The 17,118-nt window shown below is 44.3% G+C and overlaps 1 protein-coding gene across 1 annotated transcript in view; it reads right to left on the bottom strand.

Annotated features, from left to right (window-relative positions):
* cacna1c (calcium channel, voltage-dependent, L type, alpha 1C subunit) overlaps positions 1-17,118 on the bottom strand; it is a gene marked incomplete at both ends in the record, with an annotated part of 164,460 nt that overhangs the window by 96,926 nt on the left and 50,416 nt on the right. Inside the window, 2 exons of the mRNA XM_079183765.1 lie at positions 8,835-8,940; positions 14,234-14,657. Of these exons, the coding sequence (XP_079039891.1) occupies positions 8,835-8,940; positions 14,234-14,657 (530 nt within the window). The remainder of the gene's footprint in view (positions 1-8,834; positions 8,941-14,233; positions 14,658-17,118) is intronic.

Here is a 17,118-nt window from a genome sequence, read left to right as displayed (position 1 = left end):
TATTGATCATGACCAATCCGCCTCCCACCAGCCTCTCAACAATGAACGACAAAGACCCAGAAGCAACCGCGAACTGATATTCCTCTTTTGATGTGAATTCACCGCTACACTCTACATGACTCATCGCAAGGATAAAACAAACACTGGCGCCGCCGACTGCATGTCAGGTGGGCCTAAATGATGAATGTACAAAATATGAGGAATTTCTTTCCAATATTGAGCCGCAGCCCCTTTTTGCACAATCTCAATTAGCTCAAAGCTAGAAATCCTTTAAGTGCATCTCCTTTGTGGTTGGGATAGATCGATATGGGATAAGACTCTTACCTTGAATTACCTCATTACTGCATTTAATTAAAAAGCACGTGACCATATGTTATACTTTCATGGTATCACTCTCTTTCACACACACACACACACACACACACACACAGAGAAACAGTCTGTCACATGTCCGCCAAGGAAGAAAACAGAAACATCTGTTTCTATGGGAACCCTGCCCTTTGATGATTCAGGCAAAACACACACAAACCACATTAATAAGCATGCAGGTACACACATACATGTGCACTCACACACTATATTGTTGCATCACAGTGACACGCCTTATTAGCAGCCGGAGTTTCAATGGAGGATGTGTGTGATGTGAACCACCACCTTGTTTGTGTGTGTGTATAAGAGGGAGACAGAGAGAGGGTAGAGAGAGTGTGTGTGTGTGTGTGTGTGTGTGTGTGGCTGCAGGATCCCACACCAGATGGCTAAATGTCAGTGAATACCACACCAACATGACAGCTAGTTCTCCCTGACGGAACCAGTACACGGCGCAACACAGCGTCACCTATTAATTCAGTGAGCTGAAGCTTCCGCACTGGACGGGATTTCACATGTTCTCCTCCCATCTTTGATTTTCGGGGCATGCAGAGTCATTTACCAGCAGGACCATTAGGTCCACCGTCACGACGACGACAATGTAACACTGTACATCACTGGAATTGGTAGGGGGCAACGCTCCAAGTCGATTATGGACAAGTCTGCTTTTTCCTGCTGCTTCTAAATGTCCATTTTTTTTTGTTGCCCCTGTTTTTAGTTTGTAGTGCCAAAGAAATCCACTGACAGGTTTTGCATTAAGCTCAGTCGAGATTGATGGGAGGCCTTTTAGCTGAAAGTAGCTGGTGTGCAGTTGGCTTTAGTCTCCCGGTGATGTAACAGCCGGCTTTAATGGCTGCTCAAATATTAGTCTGGAATGATGAAGACACATACACACACACACACATGCACACGCAAAGCACACATTACACCTGTTTACCACCCTAATTTGCCCAGAGATCTACTGTGCACTTCCATTACCTTTGTTGCCATGGCTGTAATGTTTGCTGTATACGCAATTCACTGTGTGTGCATGTGTGTGTGTGTGTGCCAAATACTGGGATGCCAGTGAGAGGATGATCCTACACGTTAAGCTCAGATGTAACTAGACTGAACATTCACCATGTTGTGACCATGACACTGTAGGCACACTAGAAATGACATTCTTAAGTAAGTTTGTATGTTCGTATGAGGCAGCAACTCATTTTGTGCTGAAAGATTAGTGCAAAAGGAGCTACAGCGACCGCTTTGTCCACACAGCAATCCAACAATCTCAGCTTCAGTGTTAAATAAAGAGCAAGGTCATTTTGGTTTGGTTCAGTTTAGTCCTGCCCAGTACGAAAAAGCTTCCTGTTCGGGAAGAAAACGTGCCGTGAACGGGCCACTAAGCTCAACTGTGACGAGAATCTTTCTACCTGAAATGGGGACATTAAGACTGACATCGCTCCCTGTGGTAAGGTTGCACTGAGAACTCTGAGTTTCCGTGATGGACAGAGACATTATCTCTCTCTCTCTCTCTCGCTCTCTGTTCACTCCGTGGGAGCTGTAATGTGGGTCGATGTGAGGCAGAGGACACTTTTAGCTCAGTAAAAATATCCCGCTCTATCTCTTCCTCTTCCTCCTCTTCCTCCTCTTCCTCGCTGCCTCCATCGAACTCGTCTTTACCACTGGCACATCTGGAGCTTCGTACGAACGATCAAAAAATTCACGTCGGCATTACTAGCCTCTTTCAGACAGTTATGTAACGTTAGTTATTTCCTCGGCGTCGGCATTAAGGAAACTTTATTTTGTTTCATAAGGCTCATTTGACCTGATTTAACATGACTTGTTTGCCAAATAACTCTCGTGCTGATTACCAATGCGGCATCACACAAATCCCCATGCAGATGTGAGTCCTGTCCTCCCAAACATAAATACTAGGGCTGTGTATTGTTAAACACCTCACGATACGATACTCTTTTCTTTTTCTATGTATCGATAGTCGTCGGACATATTGACACACTATCGTTTAAAAAATGATCGCGACAGTAAGCTATATTGATATTTTTGCACAGCCCTAATAAATACCATAGCCTCAAAAACCACAGTGAAAAAAGGAGAAGAAAGAGGGGGAGGCTGTGATGTTTGTGTGGAAATCTTCCTCTTTATCCCCAAAATGGGGCAGTAAAAAAAAAAAAAAGGAAGGGACGAGGAGAGAGAGAAGAGGAAATGTCATTGTAGTGAATGTGGTGCCACAGCTGCCATCATTTACAGTCTTTATCTTTCACTTTTATTAGAGGTGGAGGAGAAGAGGAAGAGAAGAGAACAAGGAAGAGAGGGATTGACGGAGGCAACAAGGAATCACACAATGTTTTTGCTTATTATGGACAGTTATACACTGATAGCACTAAAGCAGAATGTCACGCGTTAGCCGTATTGCATATGTTCACAGTAACAATTGAAGTTCTTTCAAACATTGAGTGAGTGACACAAGCGCCGCGGTCTCTCCAAGTAGTTTATGCTTCTAATATTTCACAACATTTAACCTGGCATCAACCCCCTCAATAAATACGCTATTTCAGCTTTGTTGTATAATGAGGCAATGGTGGCTTTATATTTCCTGTAACATACTAACCACAGTCCATCCTCACGTCCCTGTGGCTTTATAGCCATTAGATCAACAATTTGCCAATTACGTTTCACCAGCCGATAAAAAGAGAAACATGGAGAAACACAAAAGAACAACAACCTACCCAATAAAACACGAGATAAGAAAGATACCCTGGTTAAAGAGAGAAACTGCTAAACTAAAAAGACATCTTTTAATGCAGAGTATCCCATGTTTAAGATTCATTTTCAGCTACACTGGAGCACTGCTGCCATGAAGAATTCGTAAAATGGCTCCAAAATATGGAACAAATGAAGCAGAAACCAAACAGCACTCTGAAGTAGAAACTCTGGAGTTGGAAAGCACCCATGTCTCTGACAGAAATGGTAACTGGCGTATTCCTTGTTACCTCTGGGAGCTGAAAAGGGAACAGCATTTATAATTTCCAAATAATGACTCCCCAGGCTCCAGCATGGTTGGAACTTGTTGTACTGCAGAAAACCTGCAAGGGATTTGAGGTTTGTCATCTGTGCAGAGGGCCCTACTAATGTGTACAAGACCAGATAAGATACAGTATATCTGTGTGTTTATATACTGTATGCAACACACACACACTGTCACACTCACATCCTATGGGTAAATGTACTCATAAATGCATCAAATTCCACTGTAGCTGTTCATACACCTACAAAAAAACACCAGGCACACACACACACACATCTACATCCTTATCTGGATGCAGCGTGAGCAGCTGCATTCCACTGTGACTATTCAGAGGTGCACACACACACACAGACACACACACCGTCACATCACACCATCACCACCAAGAAAACACAGAGCAACATTGTTTAGATAAGTGAACGTACAGATAGACGCTGATCGTTCCTCTCCGTCTATAAATAGACACTCCTAGCAACCGGCAGAGTAGCACCCAAAGGAACGGCACGTTAACTTGATCCTCAACAGCAGAGATGACGGCGACAGGAAGGGAGAGGACATGTGGAGACTCGAGAGCAAACAGCAGACGACACCGGAGTGATGAATTGGTAATAGGAGGTAAACGAACAACAACCGTAAGCCACCGTAAAACAACAAAATACAGTGCCTAAAACACATCCATCTCTGTTGAAAGTGTGTGTGTTCTAGTGTTTTACAAGATTGAAACAAAGTAGATTAAATGTGGCCTCTCTGATCAACACAAAGTGATTCATCTCAAAGTGAAAACAGATCTCTAGAAAGTGATCTAAATTAATTCCACACTCAAAAACAAAATACTAGGTACTCGAGCCTTTTAATTGGAAGCATGTAAAAGCATCTCTGGTTGATTTTAGAAGTCAAAGGACATCGTGTGTGTGTTACTAGATACTAGAGAATGTACAAGTCACATCCTCCCTCGGAGCACAATCAATTATTAAGGAATCAAAAGTGTATGGACGTAACAAACGCTCACATTCACACAGCCACAAGAGGTCACTTGAACAAAATGACCAACTCGATTGTTGATATAAAAAGAGTAAGATCTGAATATAAAACAGTGTAAGGTGTGTGTGTGGAAAGTGGATTCATTGATTTAAGGTGCTTGGTTCACACGCCTACTGGAGAGACGGCAGCTAATACACCCGCCACTAAAACGTCCTGTCACCTACTGCCGATACGCACACAAATATACACACAACCGTGAACAACCACACACTCAGATATACACACGTTCATGACTGATACACAGACATGTCTGACACTATAAAAAATGCATGTAGCCCAGCTTAACCTGACCGTGCACACACGCAATATCACACCATCATAATCTCGAGCCTCAATCACTGTGAAATCCTATTAAGTCTCATTATTGCTTATGGGATTTACCGTCAAAAGTGCGCGTTTGTGCGCACACACGCGTGTGCGTGTGTGTGTGTGTGTGTTCGTGCCTCTACATCAATCAGTGTCTAATCAGGTGTATTGATTAGTTAATTGCTTGGTTCTGACAGACTGATTCTGTATATCTGAAAGTATCCATATTGATCTGAAGGGAGAGTAAGACGGAGAAAGTGCTTAGGGAAGGAGACGAGGGGGGGGGGGGGTACAGAGTTACAGAGTAGATACAGAGTAGAAGAGAAATAGAACAGCCACAGGGAGTGAAGTTTTTTTTTACCCAAGCTTCACATTCTATTTAGAGTTTTACCTTCTTTGTGCAGCATATATTTACTCCCTGACAGAAGAGACTCTCTCTAAACTTTGGTTCCTACCCTCCTTTCCTCCTGTAACCAAGGACAGATGAGGAGCATCACTACGGTTACCATATCCATGACAACCTCTCCCGCTGCTATTATTGGGCATGTCGTCAAGGAGACAGAGCGCCACATTATGGGATGTGGACAGAAATAGAAATCATGTACTGGAAGCGGTACAACGGATCTCTGGTGTTACATAAGACAGACCTGTGCAAATCTTGTGAGGGGGCGCCATATTGATGCGAACGCTCAATCACACTGAGGGTCAGTGGGAAAATACAAAGAGCAGGATACTGATGCAGCAGTTTTGGGCTTATACCCCATTAGAAAAATGTGTATAAGCCTGTAGTTTATTTGCAAATGATAAAAAAACTGGCAAAAAAAAAAAGGAAATACTTAAAAACTGCGTGGGTGAGCAAACAAAACCACAAGGGGCCAAGCACAGTTTGTCAACCCGAATGACAAAAAGAAAACAAATGACAATACTTAATAAGGGGGGGAGGGTGACACAAAAATGTGAAATAACACAAGAGGTTCAGGGTGAGCCGAACTACAAGAGCTTTGAAGCAGGGAATATTTAAAGGCCGCCCATTATGTTTAACGAGGGTTACCTCACAGTTTGTTGCAGTGGAATGCAGAGGTCACAACACTGTAAGAAATAACTTGGAACAGTTTAAAGACAATGCTCACACAAGAGGCTGGGTTCCCTATTGGTAAGACAATGAGGTCACATTCTTCCCAAATGTGCATGAGGAGTCAGTTGGTCTGTCAAGAGTGTGGTTAAGCCAAACAGTCACTCTAGACAACTCTGGGTAAACGTATCATCTAAATGACTTAAACATCATTTTAATGAGATTCACCATAGACACTTATATGCAAATTCACCAATGGGATGTAAGATGGATTCAGGTTTAGGAGGCTAAACAGAAAAGAAATGTACAAATAAACACAAACACACACACACACACACACACACACACACACACACACACACACACACACACACGCACACACACACACACACACACACACACACACACACACACACACACACAGATACATGGTTCAACCATGTATTTAAGCCTCTAGTCCATCTGCACACTGCTTCCTGTCTGTCAGAAGGTTATAAAACTAATTGACCACAGCTGTGGTGGTGGTGAGGCGGTTGAGTGTGTGTGTGTGTGTGTCTGTCTGTGTCCGCATGTGTGTGTGTTGCATCTTTTCATTTCCTAGGGGGGTCACCAGTAGGGTCCAAAATAAACCTGCAAGGATAGAATACCTGAAAATATGCATTACTGTGTGTGTGTGTGTGTGTGTGTGTGTGTGTGTGTGTGTGTGTGTGTGTGTGTGTGTGTGTGTGTGTGTGTGTGTGTGTGCTTAGCAATGCTTCCTGCTGTATGCAGTTTCAAAAACAGTGGCATTCAAATTCTCCTCGTGTTGTTGACGGATATCAAGAGACAGACTGTTATCCAGTCTAGACTGTCCACTGAAAACATCATTAAATTACACACATTACAACAACAACTTACTTATATTGCATGAGCAAAATGTATTCACTGTATTTGTGTTACCTTCAACCTAGACCTTAAAGTAGCTGGAGAATTCCTTAAATTGTTTCCTGTGATCACTATCACTTGATCTGTAAAGCCTCACAGGGAGAGTCATGTTGGCGTCCTAAAGTATTCAGAGAGAGATAAAGAGCGGCAGAGAGAGAGTGGGTGATGGACACACATTAAGAAGATGAAAGCAGCTGCCATCTCTCAGTCGTATTTACTCTTCAACTGACTCATACCTGCTCTGACACTAAATCATTCAAGGAGAAATCAGAGGGTATGTACACAGTAAAGCACATTAAAGCAAATGTTATTTTTCTACTCGTCTACATTAAATCCAAAGTAAAAACAATGTCCCTCATAGTCCTTTGGCTTAATCATGTTTTGGCGGTCGCCATCTTGTTTTTTTGCAACCAGAAGTGACATAAGAGGGTTGGTAGCACAACGGAACGCAGTGAGAAGGCGACCACAAAGTCATTCACTCCCATGAACTGAAAACACACGGTGAAAGGGTTCATCTGCAAAACGAAAACACGGACAACATCGTGGTATAGCGACCTGTCCATCACCATGTAGCCCCGCCCTAAAGCATACCCTGCTTTATGGTCTATTTGACTCTAAATGGGACCATAGTTTACTAAATGAACATCATGATGTATTGAAGAAGACTTGAAACTAAAGATTGAGACCATAAACTCATGTTTACAACGTTTACTGAGGGAATAAATCAAGAGAGAAGTAGAGTCATCTCCTCATAGACTTCTATACAACCAGACTTCTTTTTGCAACCGGAGGAGTCGCCGCCAGCTGGATATTAGAAACAAAGCAAGTTTCAGGCGCAGAGGTTAACAACAAGATCCACGTGATCCACGTGATCCACGTGATCCACAGGCACAACAGGCAATCTGAAAACCATAGCACAGCATGAGCTATCGGAAATCCGTAAGTGTGGCTCAATCATTCTTAGAAAGAAGGCGAGATAGAGAGACAGATGTTACATGGCTTCAGAGGGATTAGTGTCCTCCTCACAGCAATACACCGTCGGCAAACATCTGCAAGCTAAAACACACATATATTGTACAGATATACGTAACCATATTGATTTAAAGCCCTGTGATCGACCGGGGATCTGTCCAGCGTGCCCCCCCCCCCCCCCCGCCTCTCGCCCGATGTAAGCCGGGACTGGTTTATCCACAACAAGTGGGTATAGCTTATGGATGGATGGACACACACACACAAACACACACACACACACTCTTGTGAGAGGCCAGGTTAAGGGAATTAGATGGAAGGTTTGGCAAGAAGCAGTCAGAAAACCAGAGTTTTGAAGCAACAGATGTCTTTGTTTTGCTTTACTTTGAAAAATATCAAATTATTACAATGGATGACATTTTGGGAACCACACAATTCATTCCTCAATCAAAACAACTATTTATTTCCTAAGCCAATTTTCTTTTTTTTATGTTGCCCACAAGAAAATGACGCTTTGCCTTTGATCAAAATCAACTCACATGGCTTTATTCAATACAACTCAAGAGTCCTCAGTCACAATCCTTCAATTTTCTTCAGGCTTTAAAGTGGAACATTATAATCAACAACTGTGTTGTATCCAAACAACCGATGATGAGAGAGAATGAAGCTCAGAGAAGATATTATTCAAAGAAAGACTCCCTACTCCCTACTTCTTCATTTTGCCTCGTTCCCTCCCACTCTCATCTTTATTTCTCCCCACTTCCTGTCTTCAGGAACCAGTCCCGGTGTAATACAGCATCCCCCTCTCCTGCCTCTTGCACACATGGCAGCAAATCACACACACACACACACAACAGAATCAGCTGGCTATGTGCTAATGACATGCCGCTCAGTATTGCTAATTAACAGAAAAAAATCATCTGATGAAATGTTACAGAAATCAACCACACGCCTGCTAATAAGATGTCAGTCACGATAATCCACATGGGAAACACAGGTGTCAGACCACAGAACAAAAACCTGAGAAACCTCGTCTCACAACGAGTTACTTAAACCAGCAGCTGGTGGACTGAACCGCGAGTGAGCGTGTTTAACTGTAAAGCAGTTTAAATATTTGAGATTACTCACCAGGTTGGAGTTGGTGGCGTTCGAGTCGTCCTCAGGGAAGGGGATGTAGACGGCTAAGGCCACACAGTTGGCAAAAATGGTCATCAGGATGATGATCTCAAATGGTCTGAGAGGACGGTTAAGGAATACACACACACACCGGAGCAGAGTGCACGTAACACAAGTACAGAGACATTTACACAATAGAGATCGTTTACCTGGTTATTCTTAAAATAACATTTACAAGCGTGCATATGACAAATATCTGGTGATAGGACAGCCAGCAGTATTAGTGTTGACTTGGGACAGACAGAGCAACGAAAGAAAGAAATGGTGCAAATCTCAGACCAGAAGTCTTGTGTTAGCTTGGATGGGGTCCAATAAACCCTATTAGAATCTTGAATTGGATGAGCCTGGTTAGAAGTTCCCCGGACAATCTTTTTGAAGTCTAGTAGGATCCTACGCCATTCCCTCTCTGGAAGGCAGACCTCAATGTATCATTCACGGTCGGTCTGAGGCTGCATTCGCACCAAATCAGGCGTTGCGGCGATTAGCGCGGGATTGTGTGGAGGTGTGGGCGGGTCACTTAAACGGCCCATTAACAGCAAGTGACCGCGCGACGATTAACCTATTTTACTCCCTCATGGTTGAATTGTGAAGTGCAGCGGCGGTAACGTGATTGAGCCACCGCGGCGTGACGTACGCTTGCGTTTCTCCAAAAGTTCCAAACCGTCGCTGCAAGCCGCTGCCACCGTCTCCCCACTACTAAGGGACCTGAGGAGACAAATATAGATCTATAGATCTATACACTACACGCCAGGTTCAAGTAGGCTTTCAATGATCCATGAAAACCTCTAGTACAAACTGTGACTCCTCATCTTCCTGAATAGAGAACGTCTTCATATCAGGCATGTTATTTCAACAAGGAGGTATTTTTAAACAAGCTAATACATCCTTACATAAGCAGAGGTATATATACACACACACACACTGCAGACTGCAGAAAGCAGTGTACACAGCGGGAGAGATCAAAGCTGTTGAGTTTGCCTTTGCGTTAACAATAAGACATATTGGGTCACTTAGGAACCTCTGTGTGTGCAAGGGGGGGGGGGGGGTTAGAGAGACAGTGCATGCCCTTATATGGGTGCGTCGAGGAGCAGGCCTGTCGCGTGGAAGACGGGATGTGGACGGAGAAAGAGTGAGGTGGAATGAGAGAGAGGAGCGGTCCTTGAGAGGGGAGCGACCTCATTATTTTTGGCCTCACAGAGGGAGAGGGGGAGAGTAAAAGCGAGAGGGAGAGTAGGGAGAGGGAGAGAGGGAGGGAGAGAAGGGGAGATAAAGGAGGTCTGGTTTTCATCAACACAGTTACTAACTGCTGTCACCTCCCTCCACCTCCTTTTGCTCTCTTCTTCCATTCTTTCCTTCCTTACTTTCTCCATTCCTTTTTTTCCCCCCTTGCATGTCAAACGAGTCTAGACTCCAGATCTTGTGTGCTAATGAGCGGCGCTGTCAGATCCTCAAATCATGAGCAAACTAATGTACACGTGACATCACACCGTGTACGGAGGCTTTTGCTGCACTGAATCCGACTTTGTCTTTAATATGTAGTTTTCACAGGTGGGAAGCCAGTGAGGGATCCTTGTTGCAAAACCTTTAACAACTGGTAATGGTTAGCTGTGTACAACAAAGCTTCAGTTTAAATAACTTGCTCTTGTACTGCCTATAATCACACCAGAAATCTTGCTGTGTGTGGCCCCTCTAGAAACAGACCTGCTATCTATTCGACAGCTTTAACCACCGTTCCAGGAATAGCCACGCAGACAGAGAAACAGCGAGAGGAAGAAAAACTAATATTTTAATGGGGGAACTAATACTTAAGTTTATGTTTGGATTAAGGATTGACCCTTGAACACCATCGGCCACAAGATCATTCAGCTTGGGACCAAAATGCATGAAAGTTAATCAGTCACCCTTGTACCGGGGGCTCATTTAAACACTCTCCGGGCTTGCAGGGTCCCACAGAATAACCGGCCTGTTACTCATTCTGGGTTCCTGACCCATAATTTAAAAAACCCTTGAGGTCTGCTTCCATCAACATGGTAATAAATCTACTGTCTGCTGTGTTGCTGTTGAGCGGAACACTGGGGGGAAAGTCGGGGGAGTCTGAGTGAAGAATCAAAACAACTACCGAGTCTATTATTAATGCCTTAATCAGCCTAAAAAATAGTAAATATCCATCTCTAACGGCATATAAATATTAAAGGTAAGAATTTTGACACGGACAGCTGCAGGAAAACAGCAATAAAAAAAAAAGTACAACTGAAATCAGCATCTAGTTAGCGCAGCAGGTTTCATAGCTGACATGATGTACAGCAGTATTCACTGTCTGAGGCATTTTTGGAATATAAAATATACATTCAGCGTTTTACCAATCAAACCGTGTCTGCTTACGACAAATCGTCACATTGGGAGTGCATCCACATACGCACCGGGACGCAAGTTATTTTCCTAAATACTCACTTACAGCTCACAACAACACAGATAATCTCTTATCTTGACAAACTCAATATAAGAAACCTGGGATATACTGATATCGTCCGGCAGAGTGGCCTCAGCACTCTCCCGTGTTATGCTGAGAATATTTATCTGAGTTGAAAATGCATACCAATAGCGTAACCCCTCATGTGACCTGATGCAATATATGAGCTGCTAGATAGGACACAGTGTGTGTGTGTGTGTGTGTGTGTGTGTGTGTGTGTGTGTGTGTGTGTGTGTGTGTGAGAGTGTGAGAGTAAATGCACTCAAAGACACCTTTTCAAAATCACCACTTAGTGTGATTTCACATAGAGAACATGGTAGTTAGCCTCCGCTCTCTCCTTGTCTCTCATGCTGACCTTGCAGTGTGCAGGTAATGCTTAAATGCTATAATTACACAGCATGCGAGTGTGTCTGTGTGTGTTTGTCATCTGTGTGTACGTGTGTGTTCCCCAATCTCAGAGTGTGTTTGCGTGCATGTGTGTGTGTGTGTGTGTGTGTGTGTGTGTGTGCGTGTGTGAGCTCAGACAGGCCCCATCGACCTGTTGAGAGCAGCAGCTGTTGTCATGGTAACAGAGGAGGGAGAGAGGAAGATTTTCGGATCGGCTGTCTCTAGAGACAGAGATACTCGCAGAATACAGGTCACACACACACACACACACACATACACAAAGCCTATAAATTAAAAGCAACACATGAGTGCATAACTACACACATAGACAGAACAAATGCATAGAGCACAGAGCACAGTCACCCCCGGACCAATGTTCAAACGCGTGCTGCATTTAAGCCCTCATCGGCAGTGATGGAGGACATCCCGAAGTAGAATAGTTAGATAGACAAGCAGGCAGAAAGACGGACAGTTTGATGTGGATTTTTGAAACTAATGAAGGACAAAACTTGCTGCAATTATACTGCTGATTTGCTCCTTCCATCCTTTTGTGGCTCAGACTCCATCCTGTTTACTTCTTCCTCTTTCTGGTGTCTCCTCTTTAACGTCCCTCGTCTTTCCTTCACTCATCTCATTCCCTTGCTGACACTCTGTCTCTCTCATCCTTCCCTCCCTTCAGAGCTGTATAAATGAGTGGTGCTGGGAATTGTGGGTAATGATCTGAGCGCTCATCAGTCATTGGCTGAGATAGGTCCAGCAGTGACCCTGAGGGTTTATGCATTTTAATAACTGGTGAAAACACACAAGGTGATCTGAAGGATACCTTGCCTGCATCCATTGCTTTACCGCACAGAGATTACACACACTTTAAGGCAGGGCAGTTCCCATGGGAAATTTAAGAGTTGTGGACTCAAAAGCCTGGCTTTTCATATTAAACTGAGCAAAACCATCAAAACACATGTCGGAGCAAATAGAACCAAACAGTCATTCTACGGTTATTTGATAAATGAACAGGTTCATAAGAATGTCACCAAGAATTGTGCCGTCGTTTATCACTGGATATAAAAAAGAAACTAGTGCTGTGAGAGTATGTTGGTGTAAGAGCGGGAACAGAAACATGTTTTCAATCTGTCCTGTTAAAAGTTTTAAAAAATGATTAAATAATTACGATAAAGTTCAATTATAATTGATTTTAACATATTTCGAAAATTAATGTTACTGTGACATGTGGGGTATGCCTGTGTGAAGATCCTATGTGTGGTGTACAATTAAGAAATTATTTTTCCCATAATACTTTTCCTCATAGCCTACAGTGCTATAATAATTTGATAATTCCCAAATGCAACCCTCTTCTAACGCACACGTACTACTTCCAGCTCATCTTCCTTCCTCTCCTCTCCTCCCTCGTCTTCCCCCTATCCTCTCTCCTCTCCTCCCCTCACTCTCTATTTGCCCTCCTCCTGCTCTGTCATTTTTCTTGTTTACCTTTCCCACCCTCCCCTCAATCCCTCCCTCCCTCCCTCCTCCGCTAATCCGCTCAATCATCTCCCCTGTCGACATCCATGTCCTGCCCACGTCCCTGCCCTTCTCATTTCCCCAAACCCCCACTCTTCCTCTCCTCGTCTACCTCTCAGGGCGATGTGCCACTGCTCATGTGAACCCTCTCCTATTATCAATCACTTTGACGGTGATACTGGCCATTTCTGTCTTTCTCCCTTTCTCCCTCTATCTCACCCTGAGGGAAAACCAAGTCATTATGTTCAGCAGCTTAAAAAAAAAGAGGAAGGGTAAAAAGGAAGGACGGGTGGAGGAACAGCAGGAATAAAAGGATTTAGATGGACAGAGGGAGGGAGAGACTGTTAACAAATGGTAAGAGAGAGAAGTGGAGGAAGCGAAGGAGGTGTAGAGGCATGGGAGAACCTGGGGGAGAGAGGATGAATGCAGTTAGAAGGAGCTAGGGGAAAGACATATGATGGGAGAGGTGTGAAGGAGGGATGAAAATGACAATTTGTTTTATCCTCCTGTGAGAGAAGGCTGTGAGATGAAAGAGGGAGAGGGCCGACAGAGGAAGGGGAGAAAGGATTAGGACGAGTGAATGGAGAGCAGAGAATCACACTGAGTGAGACGTAGGAAAGAAGACAGATTGATTAAAAAAGAGAGGAAGGGATAGAAGAGAGGAAAGAGGAAGGGAGATGCATCCTAAACATGTTCATGTCCTCTATCCCCTATGCCCTCTTTTCTTCTCCTCCTCCTTCTTCTTCTCCTAGCCATGATTTTATTTCTTCCTGCATCTATCCATCCATTCAACATTGGAGGGACACAATGCGGTTACATGGAAATATGTGCATTTCTCTGGCTTTGGCAAACCATTTAGTTTGAAATAGATCATCAGATCTGATTTGGATGGTAAATGGTTTCAACTGTACAATAATAGTGCAACATTTAAGACGATATCATATCTCTGATATGGCCCTCATGGTTAGTCAAAGGATACTTCCACTCCACGATGCTGATGCAGGCCCTGCGGATGGGGTTCTTGAGTGTGAGACAGAGTAGGGCCCGTGGCGGCCTTGTGGCTGTCGTCGTAGTCTGTTTCTTGGGCTTAGAGCTATAGTGTTGTCTCTTCCTTTGCGTGGAGCTGACCGTGGAGATGGGCCCGCCCCCTCCCGCCCCGAGCCCCGCCCCTCCGCCCGACGCGGGGTTGCCCATGCTCTTCGCCTGCCGCGCAGCGTCGATGGCCGCCTGCCAGCTCAGGGCCGCCCCCGGTGTGGCGATGTGCTCCGGGGCCAGGCCCACCACGCCCACCCCGTGGTTGACCCCGCCCCCTCCTCCGCCATGGTCGCCGCCGCCGCCGCCGCCACTGAGCTCGTTGGTCAGGACGGGGGGAGGGAGGGGGGGAGGGGGAGAGTAGTCGGAGCCTGAAGTGAGGAGAAGCAGGAAGGGAAAAGAGAGGAGAAAAAGTTAGCAAACAACACAAGTTTACTGTCAGTGAGCTCTTTAATCACAGTCAGTAAGGGATTCACTTGTGGTTGATACAGTGTTTCAATTCTACCACAGTTTGGTCGTCTACTTTGGAGGCTTCAAGGGCGTTTGAACCGTCGACAGATCAGTTAGTGAACCCCGTATATTTTTCAGACACTGAAGTCTCTCCCTGTAGGATAGACGATGACTAATATACTCCCATCTGTCAAGCAAGTACAACAGACTAACTGTGTGCTGTTTAGTCCCTCAGCATATTGTGTAGGTTATGCAGTCCAGATTCACTTTGTGTCAACACACACACACACACACACACACACACACACACACTCAACACCACTCATCAGACCAGCAACTACTGGCTGGTGTAATTATCATTCTCTGCGCATTACAACATTAGATAATGATCATTATATCTCACAACTCTTTAAAAAAAATAAAGCTTAGAAGGAAAATCGAACAAAAAAAGCAGGACTGTTGATGGTACACGTCCTGCTATTCTTTGCCTTGTCTAAATTGTAAAGCATTACAAGAGGAAAGTATTGTCAATATTGTTTAAATGCCTTACTACACCAAACGCCAACATCTTCATGCGATCACTAAATCTTTGATCTATAAAGGTTAAACATGTATAAGAGCCACTTGAAATCGTTTTTTTTCAATAACCACATCGTATTTAAAATGCTGCTGAAGTCCAAATGTCCCAAGTGTCCGCTCGGGTTGCCCAGTTAGGAATGCCCCTCACGAACCCGGTGCGTGGTGTAATAACTGATGACACGCCAGCGGGGACTGTGGTCTAAGAGGAGTCATGGTTCGGCATCAGTGATAGGCTAACCATTAGTATCTCAGTGAGCAAGTTTTCTTGCTCACTCGCCACTCGTTCTACCACACCGCGCTCAACATGGCGCCCAGCCCACGATTGTCTCTGCAACATTAATTGTCCAAAATAACTTTGGGATTTTATCTAAGGAAATATTCTGCTCCGATCCATATTCATTGGCGTACAGCCTTTCAAAAACAACTGTCTTCAGCCTACTCTATTGCATACACCTGTAGAAATGTTATAACGCCCTAGCTACCGGCCAATCCGGTGGATCAGGAGAGAACCAGACTGACTGATGAACCGGGCCGCTGTTTCAGAAGGAGGAGGTGGTTGGCAGGCGGGGGCCGGGAGAACGTGACGAGGTGGAAGTGAGTCAGGAGCAGCTGATGGGTTTAGATCAGAGTGGGGAGCTGCCGCTGCTGCAGGAGGAGCAACAGCTGAGAGAGTATTTGTCGATGTGGAATTAAATTGAGTACATCAACCAAATAAATTGATTCTAGTTAATCTGGCGCCGACTAGCGAGGGTAGCGATGTTTAGTAGTCGACTAATTGCGCACATCTGTAATACTAGTAAGGTATAACGACAGGGGTTCTTGACTCAAACGTACATAGTGGTAGTGGAAAAGAGAAAAGAGGAATTTTAGAGACAAATGAGAGACAGAATTTCAATAATCTCAGTGAGATTACATACTTGTGTCACCCAGACAAATTGTAGGGCATTGTAAGTAAGAGAGAGCGCCGAGCGGATTATCCATACTGTATGCTTAGCCAGATTAAAGACAGTCATAATATCCTCTCAGCCCGTCCTTCCCTCTGACATCTGATTAAGGATTCCACAAATGCGTACACCATATCGTAGATTACGCGCCCTGTGAAACCATGTGTCCTATTCAGGTTTAAGACAACGCACAATTGTGTTACTGTCGTGTCAACAATTGTTATTAACGCAAAACTAAACATACATGACATTTGAAATGTTCCTGAGAACGGAGAAGAACTGATTTGCTGTATGGGAACTACAGTACACATTTCTGAAACTATGAAGTCCAAGCTACTGATTCCATCACACCAAAAGAAATTCAAAAATGTTGCACACAGTTCTGTAACCTTATGCCAAAAACAAACCAAGCATCGTTGAAGTGCGGCTCGCCACAATAATTGCGTGTTCATGTTTCTGGCGGGAGGAAATCCTCCAAAACAAAAGGTTATCATGTCACGGGACTCTGTTTAATGATTGGCTGCAAGCATTCTCTGGCCACAATTTGCCTATTATCCCCAATTTCTTTTGGTTTGGCCACAGTTCACCGCAGAATCAAACGCCCGCGGCTCGCTGAGCTCTTTCTAAAGACACTGCATGGAAGCTCACTGCTTTTGGGAGAAAAAGAATGCAACATTTTAAAACCCCTGTAAAGGGATTCCAACCTAAGCTGTCACCACAGAGATATGGAGAGAGAGAAAACGTGAGGAGAGATGTGCAGAGGTGAAAGAGAAGAGGCGAGACGATTACAGGGCACAATATCTGCTAAAAATCACATCCCTCTCACTTCAGAGCTGTACGTCTCTACATATGAACTCAC

The sequence above is a fragment of the Pholis gunnellus genome (assembly GCF_910591455.1).
Source record: "Pholis gunnellus genome assembly, chromosome: 22".
Classification (NCBI taxonomy): domain Eukaryota; kingdom Metazoa; phylum Chordata; class Actinopteri; order Perciformes; family Pholidae; genus Pholis; species Pholis gunnellus.
This window is presented reverse-complemented; position numbering and strand designations above follow the sequence as displayed.